This window comes from Malania oleifera, chromosome 3 (assembly GCF_029873635.1).
Source record: "Malania oleifera isolate guangnan ecotype guangnan chromosome 3, ASM2987363v1, whole genome shotgun sequence".
NCBI lineage: Eukaryota > Viridiplantae > Streptophyta > Magnoliopsida > Santalales > Ximeniaceae > Malania > Malania oleifera.
This window is the reverse complement of record NC_080419.1, coordinates 97,558,989-97,577,897: the sequence shown is the minus strand read 5'-3', so window position 1 is coordinate 97,577,897 and position 18,909 is coordinate 97,558,989. Positions and strand designations below refer to the sequence as shown.

Below are 18,909 nucleotides of genomic sequence, written 5' to 3'. Positions count from 1 at the left end.
TCTACACAACTTCTTTGATGTATGATGCCAAATGTTTTATAGAAATTGGTAAGTATAAATTTTGAACCATTGTCTGTTCTAATTGTTTTGACAGAAGTATTGAACTGAGTCAAGACCATTTTACAAAAATCTGGGAGCAAAGATGATACATCAGATTTGTTTTTAAGTAAATAAACCCAAGTACATCTTGTGAAATCATCTACAATGGTTAAAAAAACAAATTTAAAACCAGAATATGAAGTAGTAGCAAATGGACCCCATACATCACAATGAATCAAATCAAACTTGTTATCAGAATTATGTTGAGAAACAGGAAAAGAAAGCTTCTTTTGTTTTGCAAGAGGACAAATCTCACAGACATTTGTACAATCAAAAACAATTGAATTATCTATTTGTTGAAGAAAAGGAATTCTAGAATTTGAAATATGGCCTAATCTGTAGTGCCAAATATTTGATTGAATTTTTGTAGTAGCTGATGCAAAAGATGATGTAGTATTCAAAGAAGGAATTTGCAAAGAACGCTAGCAGGATTTTGGTTTTGATGAAGCTTGAGAAAAATGATAAAGGCCTTGTTTCTCAAATGCAATCCCAATCATCTTCTTCATTGAGTGGTCTTGTAAAAGACAAAAAGAACCAAAAAAGGATATACAAAGATTAGAATCTTTGGTTAGTTTAGAAACAGACAAAAGGTTGAATGAAAAATTAGGGACACACAGAACATTATGCAAAAAAATAGTGTTAGAAAGATTTACAGTTCTAGTATATAGTGCTGGAACAGTTTGTCCATTTGGAAGATTAATAGAAATTGAAACTAATTTAGGAGGAGAACAATAAAATTGAGGTAAACAAATCATATGATCTGTTGCTCCAGTATCTAAGATCCATGAAAGTTTAGAATTAAACTTGATGGAGGCTGAATTACAATAAGTGGAAAAATTACCAGAGAAATTGGATGTAGTGGCTAAATTTACTGATGTTGTGGTCTAAGTAGATGAACTTGAATTTGCAAGAGCTAAAAGTTTATTGAATTCTTCAGTAGTTAAACTTATCCTTGGAGCATCAGTACTCTGTTGATTGGAGATATCTTCGGTTGTAATGGCAGCATGTGCAGAAGAAATATTTCTTTTTCCTTTAGGTCCAACCCAACCAGGAGGATAACCATGTAATTGAAAGCATTTATCAGTTGTATGACCATTGTAGCCACAATGAGTACAATGCAATGAAGATTTCTTGAACTTGTCTTTAGAAAACTTGAACTGATTATGCTGAGTAGACTGATTATATGGCTTGGCTAACAAAGCATGTGTTTCAGCAGCTGAAAAATTTGTTAGCTGTCGCTGACTTTCTTCTTGAAGTAATAAACAAAATACCTTGGCCATGCTGGGTAATGGAATGGTAAGTAACAACTGACTTCTTATTGAAGCAAAAGAATCATTCAAGCCTACAAGAAACTTCAAAACATAATCTAATTGCATCAAGAAGTTGAACAAATCACAGGTACAAGAGGCCATCTTGCCACATGTACAGGTTGGAAATGGTCTATAACTGATATACTCATCCCAAAGAGTTTTAAAAACACTGAAATATTCAGTAATTGAAGATGAACCCTGATTTATACAACTGAGAGCCTTTTCAAGATGAAAGACTCTTGGGCCATCACTACGCAGATATCTTGCTTTTAGTTTATTCCATAGATCAGCAGCAGAGGTAACATATAGCAGGCTATTTCTTATATCTTTAGAAATTGAATTCATGAGCCAAGAAAGTACCAGATTATTTGCACGAAGCCAAGCAGTGTGAAGAACACGATTGTTAGTAGTAGGAACAGAGATTGAGCCATCAATAAAAGCTACCTTGTTCTTGACTGTAAGAGCAATGGTGATTGATCGGCTCCAAGCAATATAATTGTCTCCTACAAAGATCTCAGAAACCAACAAGGACCCTGGATTATCACTAGGATGAAGAAAATATGGGCTTGAAGAGTCATTTGAAGGATTTACAAGAAGATCATTAGATAGATGAGAAGAATTAGAAGAATTACTGGGATTTGTATAAGACATTTTGTAAAGCAGAACAAACAAAGAAGAAAACTCCAAAGCAAAGAGAAAACAAAAAATGTATGCTGAAGCAAGAATCAAAGAATCAGAACATTAAGCTTTGATACCATGTGAAGAATTTTTAACAAAACAGAAAGAAGAAGAGAAGAAGAACTGAATCAACTTTTCTATATTGAATAAGCAGTAGTGAGAATACAGCCGTGATAACCCAGAAAGAAAAGAAGGATTAGAGAAAATTATGCTATAATACAAAACTGAATTATCCCTTATATAATATATCTGAAGAACTATATTTTAACTGAATCAGTTATCAATTAAAATATTGCTGGAGTTGTCTTTATTTTCTTGCTTTGCCTTCAGTTTTTCTTCCTTGGATTTTAATTCCAAGTTATCAATTTGAGATGCTATACTCCAACAAATGCACAATGTCATTGTTGGTTTTTGTGATAAGAGTTAAAAAACTAGGGAGGAAAAATCATAATTTTGTGGGTCATGATTCATCTTACAAGGATAAGTTTGATGATTTCAAAAATGCATTTGCCATCTCGAGATCATCAAGCATATAACTCATTCATCTTCTGCATCGAACAACATTCAGGATGCATTATTAACTGTCATGGCCATGAGGTTTGTTTGGATTCAAACTTACGCTCCTTTGTTTCTTTATGAAATGTATAACTTTCAACACTTCCTCACCTAAGCTAATGAGTTGAAGCTTACTAAGTTCCATCAATCACATATAAATTCAAGCAATAGCAGGGAATTTTTTAATATATTATGTGCATTGCAAGTTATTTTCATAATAATATATTCCTATTGAAGTGCAGTTATATCTCTACCTTAAAATTTAAGGAACTGTATCTCGAATATAATGACCTAAATCAAAGAACAAAGAAAGAGCCCCATTTTGTTTTCTTAAAATTAGGGGGGAAACGAAACTGATTCATAGAGTTTGTTTTATGGAGCATTTTGTGAAATTGTCTCCAAGTTTTTAATTTTAAAAATGAGATTCATTATTGAACAAAGGTTTTCATATATCTACCTTTTTCATTTTCAGAGTCATTTTCTTGGGAATATTTTTGTAAACCACTATCTAAACTTTAGTTGATGTACATATAATTGTGATCTCAATGAGTAAAAGCACACAACATTAGGCAAAAAAAAAATTGACATTCCCTAGGTCATTGCAATTTGTGATGCTCCAATTGCTAGGATTATCCAAACCATCCTAAATGTTACCACCTCTAGAACCCTATTCATGTGCACAAACTACCATCAGTGGATGGTAGTCTACAAATAAGTCTTCCTCCCTCTTTAGTACTAATGGTTTTGGCAACATTTGAAAAAAGTAAAAAGAAAAAAAAGGGAAACAAGACCATCATGTCTACAACGGTAACCTTAAACAACTTGGTTAGTAAATTGCATACTTGTAGTTCTTGATCGACCTTATCTTAGTAGGAAATTTTGTTGTTAAAGCTTCCACCAAAGCGGATTTTGGATCAAAGTTACTTCTCAAACTAAATTTTGCATGTTAGCATAAAAATAATTTCGTAACGCAAATTCACTATGACTCAAAGCTATAAAAATCAAGTCATTATTATGTTAGTCCCCTTGCACATTATGTTTGAAGGTCACATCCCTATGGTTATGAAACCTTGTCCATGCTGAAGTGAAGAATTGGGAATGAATGTTCTACTGTATTATCTTAATTTGTCTGAATATAATGTGATATCATCTAAAGAAAACTTTATTTTTGGAGGCTGGAGGAAAGATAGGAAGTTGTTGTTTCTACATTGTGTGGTAATTTTAGACTTGACTTACAACTTATTGTAGTAATCATGGTGCAAGTTGCTACTCCATCGAGCACACATATCCTTCTAAATCAACTAAAAATATGGATCAACGCATACCGAAAGAACTTAAAAAGCATGGAGAGGCTTTCAGTTCCACTTAGAACTGATTGTGCCAAGGATGATGTTGCTAACTTAGCTCCTATTGCAAAACCAAGGTATATCAATGTAGGCATTACAATATTTTCCAAGTAACAATATGTTTAAGTTCTTTATGGGTGTCAAAACTTGATTAACATAATCGAAAACCAAATCAAAATTTTTCAGTGGCCAGGTTTAGACCATGTTTCAGAACCAAATCGATGGGACAAAGTTGGTTTGGTTTTAATGGTTATTTTGGTTTGGATATTGAATTTTGCAGTGCCCTATTGATACACAATACAGTATCTTTGATGCATCTAAATTTACATACTATGTTAGCAAAAGCATCTTCTTCTTTTTTTCAGCTTCATTGTGAGGATGTGAATGTTCTCTTGTTTTCATACTTGGGTTGGATTTAATGTTGCAGGTGGAGAATAAAGGTTTCTGCTTTATCCTTTAAGTCCATTCATGGTAAAATTATTCATAGAAATTATTTAAGCGTTTCTTCAAGATAATTCGATTTATTAAAAGTTTCAGTAGTTTGGGTGAAAAATTGCTAGTGCCAAGACGACTTAAAAAATTTCATGGATAGGTGACGCAAACTGTTTCAAAAGTTTTCTATTTTTCACACCATGCACTTTTCAAGCCCAAAGTACATAAAAATATCGAATCCAATAATGTTCTATCATATCACTACAGTGTTTTCAAACTATTTGAAATCTCATGGTGCATATATGCTCCTCATTATGAAACTCATGAAGGAGACTTTGTGTGCAGAATATGGGAATTGATTACATCTATACATGCATCTACTTGTTCTGTGATTGAGAAAGCCTGATTTTTCTTTTCTTTTTTCAATTAATCCGTTGGCACGACGGTCAAAACATGAACAAGGATGATAATGATGACTATCCAATTAGGCGAAGTATTAAGTTGAAAATAGAAGATTTGGTGAAATTGTGGATTCAATTGCACTCAAAGATCAAGCTGGATAGGCCAGGAAGGAGTAGTGATCACAACGATTGTGGTAATGGAGGCATTGGTCTGGGTAAAAAATGGAATCTGAAATACTCTATGTAGTAGGTCCTCATACTCTCAGGAATTGAAGAACATAACAAAGACAAAACAATAAACAGCTTGCAAGATAGAGTTACATTTCTAAAGAGCATATGTTTCATCCACATTCAAATATCTTTTCTTTCATTATCCTACTCTTGGTTCGTATAGATTTTTTGCTTCCTTGTTTTACTTATCAAGACATCCTATTTTAGTACTTGTTTATTTTGCTATGCCACAATCTGAATAAAATTTTTCTTATGGTAAAATGATGTTTAGATATATTTATTCAGTTAAGTTATGAATATATTCCGAATGCATGGATTTTCTAAAGATTCAAAACCCATTTTTATCTTATTTTCATTAGAAAAAAAATAAGTTTTAAATTTGTAAGATTCAAAACAATTATTCTTAAATGTCAAAACATGCAACTATATAAAATGATGGGGCTCCCACAACTTTGGAATTTTAATTAATTTTTATTTAGTTTTTTGAGAAAAACTTAAAATTATGGATTACCTATATTTGTTTCACCATTTTAAAACATTGCAAAAGGAAAAAAAAAATAGTGGCACCATGTGCATTACATATGCACCGCATTAGTACATATATTTATATATTAAGTAATGCAAGAGATGGATTGAAGTTCAAATTTAATGTGATAATGTGTGGATAGTAATGAAGTTGAACAACAAATGTTGAGAAGTATATTATCTAATTGAGCACTCAGTGTAGGATTGATAATAAGAAAGAGTGGAACAAGGAAGAATGAAGTTAGAAACACACTAAGAGATGCTTATTAATCAAACATATTGAATACAAGACTAGATGGGAACGCAAGAGAACTATTACAAGAGACTCTAAGTTCCCATTTGTTCTGCCGCTTTTTGGGTTAAATGACTCCTTATATAGGATGAAAAAAGGGAATGTGCTGCATAGCAATAGGGTAAGTGACTCCCAATTTCATTCTCTTTATTAGTTTAGACATTAAGAGTCTCCTACAAGGTACGTATTGAAACTTTCTATGATTGCAAGTAGATTTTTCGTAAGAAGTAATAAGGAATTGAAAAACTATAACAAAAAGCAAGAAGGAAGAAAGAAGAAACACAAAAAAAAAAATTCAAATCCCTAACATATCTATATTTCGTCCAAAAAAATATTGAAAGGCAAGTTAATAAAGTTTAGAACTTTTATGCATATTAGAGGTTTCAAATTTGAAATTTCAGAAAAAGTGAGAAAAGGTATGTGACAAGATATGAGCTACCTCCCATGGCGTAGCTCATGTTAAAAAAATATAGGCCCAAATGGGAGAAAGAAAGTGAGAGGGCCCAAATGAGAGAAAGAAAGTAGGGGGAGCCCATGGGCTATGAAGCTTGCCATCAGTGCATGTACCTCTCACCAAGCGTGCAGCCCAGCCCACCTAAGAAGGAGAAGCCCAAGCTAGACATCTAAACCAACCCCACCCCACAACATGTACTGCATGCGGTACTAACTCTTCCTCTTTCAAATACACCCATCTCTATCTTGTACTACATTTTTATGCTGCAGTACTTGCTGGGTCCACACCTTCCAGTAACATATCCTCTCATTTTTAATTGAAAATGCTTTAATGCAATATCTGCACATATTTTCATTTCCATCATGTGAAATAGTTTATTTTTCATGTTTAATTATCAAGAAAATTAAGAAAGAAAAAATACACACACACACACACATATATATATATATATATATATATATCAAATTAATTAATACATTAATTTAATGTAGGATTAATATTTGGTCTTTTTAAAATTTTTTAATTATATTAGAACAAAACTTTATTTTTAATATTATTTGGTACAAAAAGAAATGTAATGAAAAATGAGTTTTCTTTTCATTTTCTTTTTTTTTCTTTCTTCCATCGAAATCCTTAATTCAAATAAACCTTTACACCGGTTTCAGAGTATGATTTCAGACAGTAAATCTAATTTTGAATGAATTTTGACATGTTTCGATACAATTTTATATCATATCTTGCCAAAACGATTATCCATTTAAATATGTAAATTTTTATCTCCTCATAACCTATGCCAAAAACTACTCTATATATATTTTTTAAATTTTCTTTGAAGGTTCATGAAATTTGTACCCAACGAAAAATATACAATCTTCCATCACATATCTCTTTGATCATAATTCTATCATTCAACCTTAGAAGAGTACCAAACTTGATTTTGTTTGAAATTTTGTAGGCACATGCGTGGGCACCCGCGCGCGTTATATGTAGTGCAGAAATTATTACATGGAAAAGCAAGAGTTGGCATTGGAAACTGTATTTAAAGATTCACTGAAGACGTCAGGGGCAATCATCATCATCTGATGATGATGAGGGTATGATGATGTGCCGACGGCCTGCCATCGACGGCGGAAGGAAGGCCTGGGGAGGTTCTCCGGCACGATGGTCTCCAATGAGTTGAGTCGCCACGGCGGACACATTCGCTTATCGCTCCACCGTAATTTCCCTGCTGCCTTCGCTTCATTCGATGACGAATATTCATCCAGCGCCGCCGTGAGTGCTCCTACTCCCGCACCTTGCCACTGCAAATCACTGCCAATATTCATCATCGCAATTCCAAGATTAAGGCCTCTGCTCTCTCCCCCACTGCTTATTTCCATAATCAATACAATGCACGCGCACGCCATCCCCAATTCGCTCTCCCGACTTCTCCCCCTCTTCAATTTTTCATTCGTATTATTCTTCCAACTGTGCCCCATGAAAATTAAGTAAGTAAGAAGAAATTCTTAATTGTCACCGACACATATGGTACATATGATATAATGGATTAGCAAAAGAAAGGCACGCAGCATGTGACCATAGAAGATGGCCTTACCATGAAACTTGAGTAGACATGGGAATAAGAGCAGAAGACGATTTGGAAGGAGTTGGAGGGGGCTGATTGATCATCATCCTGCAACAGCAACTGGTAATTAACATGCCCATCTCTCTCTCTCTCACAAAGAATAAACAGTAATATTATACGTGTACATGAGGAGATGAATGGAGATGCTGAGAGTACATAAATATATATATATATATATATATATATAGAGAGAGAGAGAGAGAGAGAGAGAGAGAGAGAGAGAGAGAGAGAGAGAGAGAGAAGGGGGATTGTTCAACAGTTGAAAGAGTTGGTGAGGACGACGCCAACGGTGGCTTTTTGCGTTTGGACAGGTACGTGGGTTAGACCCCACCATCACCTATAATTCTTCTTTCTTCTTCGCTGCATTGTCTCTGGGTCTTGATTTTTCGTTTGGACAGGGAGCGTGCTGGAATGGTCTTTCTTTCCCCCTTTGATTGAGCCGCCGGTGTGATCAGTTTGACGTGCACGTTAGTACTACACATCCGTCGTTTGGTTTACATTATTAGTTTCTTGTTTCTGTTACTAATTTTTATTTATTTAAAAAAATTAAAAATTAAATTTTATCATTCTCAATTGTACACTAATAGCTTGGTTGCAAAATATTTTAATATTCATAATTAATTTTTATAGATTATATCTTTCATTTTATCCTTTATTAAAATTAAAAAATAATTATGTGAATTTAAGTATAATTAAAATAAAATATCCAAAAAAATTTAAAAATTTAAATTTCTTTTTACCTTTACATTCCTTCCTTTATTAACAATCAATTTAATATTTTTTGGTTTATTCTTATTTCTATACTTTAAAAAGGAGAGGGGTGAGGAAATCATGGTACCGTGGGGTGCAGGGGAAGACAGAGGAGTGGACCGAGTCAGCAAGGTACTCGACAAATGCGGCTAGGGACAGCGCGGCACGTGGGGCCGGGCTCAGTCTGCCGCAAGGGGCGGTAGCCAACAGCAGCCGGGGAGGGATCAAAGTTCTATACTTTTTGTTTCTTGGTTTTTTTGGTATGATTTGGGTTTGAAGCATTCTAGACCGTCGATTGGTTTCATAGCTCAATCGCCAAAACAAGATCCACCTGAGGGGACATTTATGAAAAAAGTATCGTCATGAAATTTCTCAAATATAATAGTGGTGAGTATGATTTATTTATATTGAATTGAGGATTGTGTGTAATAATTATATATCAATTACATATTAATTTAAAAATAAATACATAGAAAGTATATACAAAATATACTCTTAGAATTAAGACCGCGGACCCTCGACATGATCCTCAACACCCCCCCGCAAGCTAAGCGTCATATGTGAACGGACGTGAAACTTGGATTGGAAGAATTCAAAGAGAGGTCTTAGCACACTTATTACAAAAAAATAAGGTTATTAGTGAAAGATCAAAACCGTCACTAATAATCACAAAATCGTCGCTAATAATATTTGTGATGGATTTCCAAGTATTAGTGACGGTTTTGAAATAGTTGTCATAACTGCCGTTACTAATATTATTAGTGACGAATTTTAAAATTCGTCACTACTAATAGAGCATTAGTGGCGGATTATAATCGTCACTAAAACACTTATACTGCCACTATAAATTTTGCGTTGACTCCGCTTAAAATCGTCACTAATAGTAGACTAGTAATGACAAATTTCAAAACATCACTAATACCACAGTAATAGTAACGAATATTGAATTCGTCACTACTAATCTACTATTAGTGACGGTTTTGAATTTCGTCACTACTAGTTTAATATTAGTGACGATCTTGAAATTCGTTACTATTATTTTATTATTAGTGACGATTTTAAAATTCGTCACTACTACCTTGATAGTAGTAACGGTTTTGAAATTCGTCACCAATACTTAAAAATGGCATTTATTAGTCATAGTTTTGAAACCGTCACTAATAATTTAAAATTATTATTTTTAATCATTAATTCTTGTAAAAATCTGTAATTACATTTCCGCATATATAACATTAAACCATAATTACAAAAAAAAATTCATAAATTATTGAAAATTCTAATTCTAATTCGAAATTCAAATACATATACATTATTGAAATTCAATTAGAATACAAAAATTCCATATGTTCAGATAACAAAAATAATTCAAAATTCAAATTCAAATACAAATACATTATTCAAATTCAAATTAAAATAAAGAAATTCTATCTATTCAATAAAAAAATAATCAAAAATTGCATCTGACTGTGGTGTATGGCATCGTACTGATCTTGTGACAACCGCAAATCCTATAAATTAAGAATTTTAAAAAATATTAGTATACGATTTTTGAACTTATATGTATACGTATTATAAGTATCAATGATTTGATAGCAAAATAATCGGACATTCACACATAGTTAAAAAAAATGATACAATTTTAAATAGTTAAGTTTTATCAATTTAAAAAAAATTTGGTAGCATTTCGTCTGTAAATAGGACATTTTCCATAGAAATATGCTCTAAACTTAGGTATTTACAATAAACAATACACAATAATCCAACTAGTAGTGAATTTTATGAGTGCGCCAGAACTTCATATAATAAACATTAAATAATGAAATTTCGGTAGCATGTCATCTATAAATTGAACATTTTCCATAAAACCTATACCTGAAACAATTTATTATTTTCAGCAAATAAATCATTTCAAGCATGCAACAACCTAAATCCACTACGAGCATGCAATTCACAATATACTGCATCAGCCATGTAGTTGTCGTTTAACACAAGCATGTATTCTAGTAGTTCAATCTATAATTCATACAACATAATATCATCGTCTCTTATATTGCAAAAAACATAATAATAAAATTTACAATTCCTTTCATTTCTCCACATTTGATTAGATCTCTCACAAGACCATGGATATCACATCAAACTGAGAAATTCACAACACCCCAACGTTCAATCTTTATTGGCTTCACTAGTTTTTAAAACAAAGCACAAAGAATTTTGTGAGATCAATTGAACTAAAATCCTAACATAAGAATGTACAAGAAGAAACACCTTATTATTGCGAGGAGGAGCCACCGTATGTAAATTGAACATTTTTTCATAAAACTTGTACCTGAAACCTGGTTATTTTCAACAAATAAATCATTTCAAGTATGCAACAACCTAAATCCACTACCAGCATACAATTCACAATATACTGCATCAGTCATGTAGTTGGCATTAAACACAAGCATGTATTCTAGTAGTAGCAAACAAAGTTTCTATTTTTTTAAATTACTGCCAGGGGTGGTGGGGTTAAGAATTTTTTAATGAAACAATAACTGTCAAGGGTTTGAAAGATGAAAATTTGTAGTTCGTAAGCTATGAGTTTCAAGAATCAGCATCAGTGATACAAAGAATTCGTCTTTATAGTCCAACACCCTATGTAGGAATGATCTTCTTAATGCCAATACCTAAAAGATCAAATTTATCCTTAATTTCAACAACATAAAGGAAAAGTAGGCAAGATAAGTAGAATTTTCTCATGCCAATATTTAAGGAACAAAGAGATCAAATCCTATCCTCACGCTAATTTGATTATTGTTCCCCATCAAGTCATACATTACGACAGAAAGGAAAGAAGGTAATAAGGTTTCTTAGGAAAATTTCCAATGTTTGTACAATGCTTATGATGAGGAGATCAAACTCACATGTACTTTTGCTATGCATATGGTTATTATACATTTCAACTGTAACGACCTACTTATATACTCATATAATATAAGTAAAATAAATAAAACAGTCAACCCGAACCTGTGGGTAAAGGGGACACCTGTCAATCACAGCGGAAACCTAAGCAGCAGTAAATATAAATCACATTCTCAAAACCATAAAATACATAATACTAGAGTTAATTATAATCCATCACGTTCTATATTTATATACAATCTCCAAAATACCCAAAAACACCAAAAAGTATTTCCTAGGATCCTACAACAAAACCATTGATCCTAACACAACATTTACCCTCTTAGCGAGGTAACTCAATAAACTCAACAGCGACCACGACTCGCTGGTCCTTCTGGGTTTCCTGAAAATCATTTAATATTCGGGGGTGAGACACTTCTCAGTAAGGAAAAATAAACTACATACAGTTATATGGCAACATGAATATTTAATGCAGTTATACATATTCAGTACATTTCATATATCTAAAAACATACATCATAACATAGTAAATAATCATATATTTTCATATTTTCGAATAATTCATACCAATCATGAAATGTCTCTTATAGCTGATAATACTGAAAACATACTCAGGATGAATAACTAATTGATATCATGTATTACCCCCCATGACAGGTTGTGCAGCCCGAAGGCGGGACCTGACAATGGCTAGCCGACCATTGCCAAGTTAAAAATGTTTGTAAGTACGATGGGCCCACCACACCTTGGTCTGGATTGCCAGGTGGACGTCTACAACTTTACACTTAAAGTCACATCGACTATCCATCTCTCACCCCCTCGTGGAGTGGTTAGCACCAATCTAATCATAGATATCTGATCTATATAGCTACGGTACCGTGCTCCTGAATTAAACTAAACTAACATTCGGGTTCTGATAACATATAGTACATGATAGTATAGCATTTAACACAAATGGATTGATAACATTTCTATACTTTCATAAACACGGCCTCGCGCCGAACATTTCGTAAATATGACCTCACGTCGAACATTTCATAAATACGGCCTCGCGCCGAAAACATATAACATACACGACATTATGCCGAAAATCTCATACATATCATTCTAAGTAAATAAGTCATTTATCATGTACTTCAAAATTATCATATACTGCATTACTTCATAATACTTGAAAACATGCTCATTCATAAAATTGCCATATCATAATACTTTTTATGAAAATAATATTCATGCCACACAAAATTGAGTAAATCCGTACATTTCATTCTAAAATTGCATTTTCTGTATAACAACAATATTTTCCCAAGTATGCATTTTTACTATAATATACCAATATAAAACATATTTTCCTGAAAATTAATTTACTGAAAAATAATAATAAATTACATGAAAAAATAACTGTTTTAGTTTATTCCCTTAACTGGTACTGAAAAGAAACCCCCTAATTTCACTCGTCCTACACCCGCAGGGTTCCCTCGTTCAATATTCTAAATTCAACAATTTCCAGAACTAAACTTCAATATTTTCACGTGAATATCGTTTCCTGTAACTATGAAAAGACCAAATTCGGCATAAAAAGTCTTATCTCAACTCAGGGATGAATTTCAACGGAGTTCCACCGACAATCCACTCCTGCAGATATGCAGAGAACATCTTCAGGAGCGTCGTGGTGGCTTCAGATCCTCGAACTCGCGGAAATCTGACCCAAATTTGAATCTTTCACTAATATTGTACTATTAGTGACGAATAATAAATTCGTAAATTCGTCACTAATACCCTACTACTAGTGATGAATTTGAATCTTTCACTAATACTGCACTATTGGTGACGAATTTAAATCATTTACTAATAATTAAGAAATGAAAAAAACTTTTTAATACTAATTTTTTTGAATAATCAAATCTTGTAAAAATCTGTAATTACATTTTCACATACATAACCTGAAACCATAATTACTACAAAATTCATAAATTATTCAAAATTTCGAATTCAAATACAAATTCAATTAAAATAAAAAAATAACATCTCTTCAAATAAGAAAAAAAATTCAAAAAATTCAAAATTCGAATACAAATGCATTATACAAATTCAAATTAAAATACAAAAATTTTATTTGTTCAAATAATAATAAAAATTATAAAGAAATAATCAAAAGTTGCATCCGACGACTGTAGTGCATGCATAGCATCGTGCTGATGTTATGACAGTCGTGAACCCTACAAATTAAGAATCATAAAAAAAAAAAATTAGTATACAAATGGAGAATAGAATGGAGAGCTGACGCTTAGTATAATTAGGAAGAAAAATATAGGGAGTGCGTTGTATAATAAATTTCAACCCTAAACAAATAATTGAAATGAATGTGAATGGCGTACGTATGAATATATATAATTGCATGCATCAAACCACGCACGTAAACACTTTAACTCATTCTCAAAATAAAGTATCCTTGGTGGTGGACAAATGATAATGCTTATCCATAGTTAAAAACAAATAATATGTCATGTATGTTAATAGATGCAAATTTAGGACTTAATGAAATGACTTTTCATTTAACTTTTACTCATCATTTCAAAAATATTTTAACATTCATTTTATCATAATTATCTTTGTACGTGATTTTTTTAATTTTTGAAAAATATGAACGAAATTTCGATAGCATGCTGTCTGTAAATTGGACATTTTCCTATAAAACCTATACCTGAAACATGGTTGTTTTCACAAAATAAAACATTTCAAGCATACAACAACCTAAATTCGGTACGAGCATACAATTCACAATGTACTGCATCAGTCATGGAGTTGGCGTTCAACACAAGCATGTATTCTAATAGTTCAATATACAATTCATATAACATAATACCATCTATCAAGAAAATATTACGAGGAAAACGTTAAAACACAATTCAAGTAAGGTTTTCTAGTTTTGTCTAGAAGGTTGCTTCTCAAGCATTCTTGATATAGCTTGGGTTGTGCATGAAGTTCTTACTTAGATTGTGAGAAGGCTTGTGATAGATTGAGTTGGGGTTTCTTGGATTCAGTTATGAACATAAAAAGCTTTGGTTATACATTGAGGAAATGAATTATGGTTTGTTTTTCTGCTATTCAATGATAGTGGTGGAATCCTGGTTTACATATTCCATTTTCTTCGTGGCAGTCTGTTATTTCATTTTTTTGTTCAATTTGGTGGTAAATGTCTTAATTAAAGGGCTAATTAAGTGTGAGGCTTGTGGTCTTGTGGAAGGTTTGTTGCTTGGCAGGAATGAAGTCTGTTTCTCATGTACACTTTGCTGATGATTTTTAGAAGGTTTTAAGATTGCCTTTACTTTGTTGGAGATTTTTTAGCTTGTCTTTGGTCCTTAGGATTTAATTTGCTAACTTAAGTTTGACTATAAAAGTTTTCAATATATAGGAGGTTTCGAATTGTGATTCTTTAATGAGTTTTAATGTTCATAAGTGGCTTTTACTTATATGGCATTTAGTTCTTGACTTTTCACTGTATTCTATACATTGTTGTTCTTAGCCAACGATATTTGACATATTCAATAATAAGCCTAAGATCGCCTCTTTTCTTATGAATATCAACACATGAGAGGTGTGAGTTAGAATAACTTTAAGTTTTAACTAATCATGCATATGTTTCTTTGTACGTGGTTTTGTTCTAGAAAAACTTTAACCAAATTTCGACAACATACTGTCTAAAAATTGGACATTTCCCAAAAAAATCCTGCACTAAAACTAGATAGATTCAAGCAAACAAATCACAATAATATGCATCATGCAGATACCAGTGAGTTTGAGCATGCGAGAATCTAAATCTACTAGCAACATGCAATTCACAATGTACTGCATCAGCCATATAGTTGGCGTTCAACATAAGCATGTATTCCAATGCACAAGATACAATTCATATAACATAATACCATCCATCAAGAAATTATTATGAGGAAAACGTTAAAACACAATTCAACTAAAGTTTTCTAGTTTTGTCCAGAAGTTTGCTTCTCAAGCATTCTTGATGTAGCTTGAGTTGTGCATGAAGTTGTTACTTAGATTGTGAGAAGACTTGTGATAGATTGAGTTGGGGTTTCTTGGATTTAGTTATGGACATAAAAAACTTTGGTTATAGATTGAGAAAATGGATTATGGTTTGTTTTTCTTCTATTCAATGATAGTGGTGGAATCCTAGTTTACATATTCCGTTTTCTTCACGGTAGTCAATTATTTCATTTTTTGTTCAGTTTGGTGGTAAATGTCTTAATTAGAGTGCTAATTAGGTGTGAGGCTTGCGGTCTTGTGAAAGGTTTATTGCTTGGCAGCAATGAAGTCTGTTTCCCATGTACATTTGCTGATGATTTTTAGAAAGCTTTAAGATTGTCTTTGCTTTGTTGGAGATTTTTGAGCTTGTCTTTGGTCCTTAGGATTTAATTTGTTAACTTGAGTTTGACTATAAAAGTTTTCAATATATAGGAGGTTTCAAGTTGTGATTCTTTAATGAGTTTTAATGTTCATAAGTGGCTTTCACTTATATGACATTTATTTCTTGACCTTTCACTGTATTCTATACATTGTTGTTCTTAGCCAACGATATTGGACATTTTCAATGATAAGCCTAAGATTGCCTCTTTTCTTACGAATATCAACACGTGAGAGGCGCGAGTTAAAATGACTTTAAATTTTAACTGATCATGCATACGTTTCTTTGTACATGGTTTTATTCTAGAAAAACTTTAACGAAATTTTGGCACCATGCCGTCTATAAATTGGACATTTTCAAAAAAATGTCTGCACTAAAACTTGATAAATTCAAGCAAACAAATCATAATAATACGCATCATGTAGATACCAGTGAGTTTGAGCATGCGAGAACCTAAATCCACTACCAACATGCAATTCACAATGTACTGTATCAGCCATGCAGTTGGCATTCAACATAAGCATGTATTCCAATGCACAAGATACAATTCATATAACATAAGACCATCCATCAAGAAAATATTACTAGGAAAACGTTAGAACACAATTCATTATTGCTTGTAAGACTTGCACATCTAATGAGAAAATGCATCTAATGATGTGTCTAATAGTGAGTTTACAATGGACTCATTTATAACATAGTGCAGTATTATTCATTTCTTCATTTACTCAAAAAATAAAAAATAATTTTCATCTCTATTTTGAAAACCAACAAAATTTATTCATTTTTTTAAGCATACACAACATATTTGAAATGGAGTTTTTTTTTTTTTTTTTTTTTTAATTTTCTAACATTAATTTGCAAGGACACACATTCTAGCATACCCATGTATTTCATGTATAAGTTTGAAGCTCCTTGTCATAAAATAGTTAAAAGTTCAAGCCCGCTTCTACAAATATATATATATGCACACATACACTATACAAATAAATTACGTGTAGTGTGATTCCAAATCTTTATGTGATGATGAATATATTTTTGTATAGTGAGATGCTTAATTAATGTGCAGGAGAATATGCAGCAACATGCATACAAAATTAAGTTAATCTTTGAAATTGATATGCAGCAAGAATATGCTATATATCATGAAATAAACATGTTTGAACTGAACCTATCATTTCAAACATGTTTCTGGACGGATTTACCTATCAGTTCAAACATTTATATTTTCCAGAATTATTTAAAAATTCCTACTCTATGAGGTATACATGCTAAATTTTTAATGCATAAGAATAGAACAATGACATACCTTCTAACGAGAGGAGCCACCTACATCATCTGATCGGGATTGGCACATCATTTCTTCAAACTGCGCTTGCATGTTCACATAGTTGCGAGCGCGGCTTCAAAGGTGGACACCTTTTCTTTCAAACTCTAATTCTTCAATGTGACATTAGACACCATGTGTCTTAACTCCTGGTTCTCTAGCTCCACCGTTTGCATGCGCTGATCCATCTTGTTCGACTAAGCATCGGCCTCTCGAAGCGCTTGTTCTACCTCAAGACGAGCCGCCACACCCATCGAAGGCGATTCTATGGGGACGATGTATCCACTTCCAATCCTTTTCACTCAACCCCCTGCTCGTTCCCCAAGCACCTGAGTGGTTATCTGGTAATCCGTCATTCGCTGGCTCCCCTCTTCAACATGTGCATCTCTCAACTCGACCATCCACGCCTATTTTCAATCATGAAAATGATAAAAAAGAAGAAATGAGAATACAACTTCGATATTTTGAATCAAGTTATAAACTACATATTTAATTTGACTTACATATTTGCTCTGCACACCGCCGCACCACTCCCCCAATTGCTGTTGGTGCATTCTCTGATAAAGATCTGGCAGTGGCACCTTGATGCCAATCATGGGATCACGCTACATTATCATATAAAAAATCATTAATATTAATTTAGGTAATCTTCAGATAGTGTTATATATAGCAATTACCCGTCAATGATTTACGAATAACCTCGATCCACCGCAATACGTCGCAGGGAGTTTGCTGTGGTTCACAACATTTTTTACACATACAGCCTACAGAAAAGATGTCAAGACTTCTTATTAGCCACAACAAAACTTAAAGTAGATATTATAATACAAACACATCACCTGATAGTGTGGGTCGCGAAAATGGCGACACACCACCTCTTAATCCTCTTAGGATATCTTATCATATGGGTGGGTTTCTGCTTCATCTCCCATTGCACGAAAATGTTCACACATTTTCGCACGATAGGACTTAAATTTCTTGCAAATTTGGATGTCCACCGCCCTTTTCACAAGGTCCGCGTGGAGAATTTCCATATCGAACTCCTTCTACATAGGTAATACATTTAAAATGTTAGATAGTTGTTTGGCTAGTATATTCAAAGTTATATAAAAAATAAAAATAGAAGAAGGTTGAGATTACTTACCAAGATGCGCATGTAAAGAACCATGCGCCGTGCCTCAGTCACTTACGGCCAGCTAAAGGCGGTAACTGGAGCATACTGTTGGCATATAATGCCGAGCTCTCGCATCCACGCTGAACACCAATCATCACGCAGGGTGGTGAAGCCTGGAGGAATGTCGATCCTAATGCCCTGCCTCGTCCTTTGTAGGTGCTTCTTCAGCGTCGTGTTCTTTGCGACACCATGACCTAACCTGCTCATGGATGTCAATGCTGAAAGAAGAGTTAAATTAAGAAAAATATTTTAATCATACACGTGAATAAAAATCAATAGTTTACATCGAAATAAAAAAAAAACCTTACCAACATTGTTGATCATGGTGGGCAACTCACCTTACATGTCATCCCGAGTTGAGGTATCCACATTTGGCCGAGGTGCCGA

At 33.1% G+C, this 18,909-nt stretch overlaps 1 protein-coding gene across 1 annotated transcript; it reads right to left on the bottom strand.

The window, feature by feature from the left end:
* Window positions 1-7,211: 7,211 nt before the first annotated feature.
* LOC131152375 (protein CHLOROPLAST VESICULATION) lies at window positions 7,212-8,217 on the bottom strand. The gene is made up of 2 exons (XM_058104223.1): window positions 7,918-8,217; window positions 7,212-7,790 (listed from the first exon to the last, which is right to left on the bottom strand). Exons 1-2 carry the CDS (start codon window positions 8,025-8,027, stop codon window positions 7,325-7,327), a joined length of 576 nt encoding a protein of 191 aa, XP_057960206.1. The 5' UTR covers window positions 8,028-8,217; the 3' UTR covers window positions 7,212-7,324.
* Window positions 8,218-18,909: the final 10,692 nt, after the last annotated feature.

Bases quoted from the DNA above. Each gene is read 5' to 3' on its own strand.
- LOC131152375 (XM_058104223.1), bottom strand. From the start codon at position 8,027: ATGGGCATGTTAATTACCAGTTGCTGTTGCAGGATGATGATCAATCAG. The intron at 7,791-7,917 runs GTAAGGCCATCT...CATGGGGCACAG, and splicing joins ATGTCTACTCAAGTTTCATG to TTGGAAGAATAATACGAATG.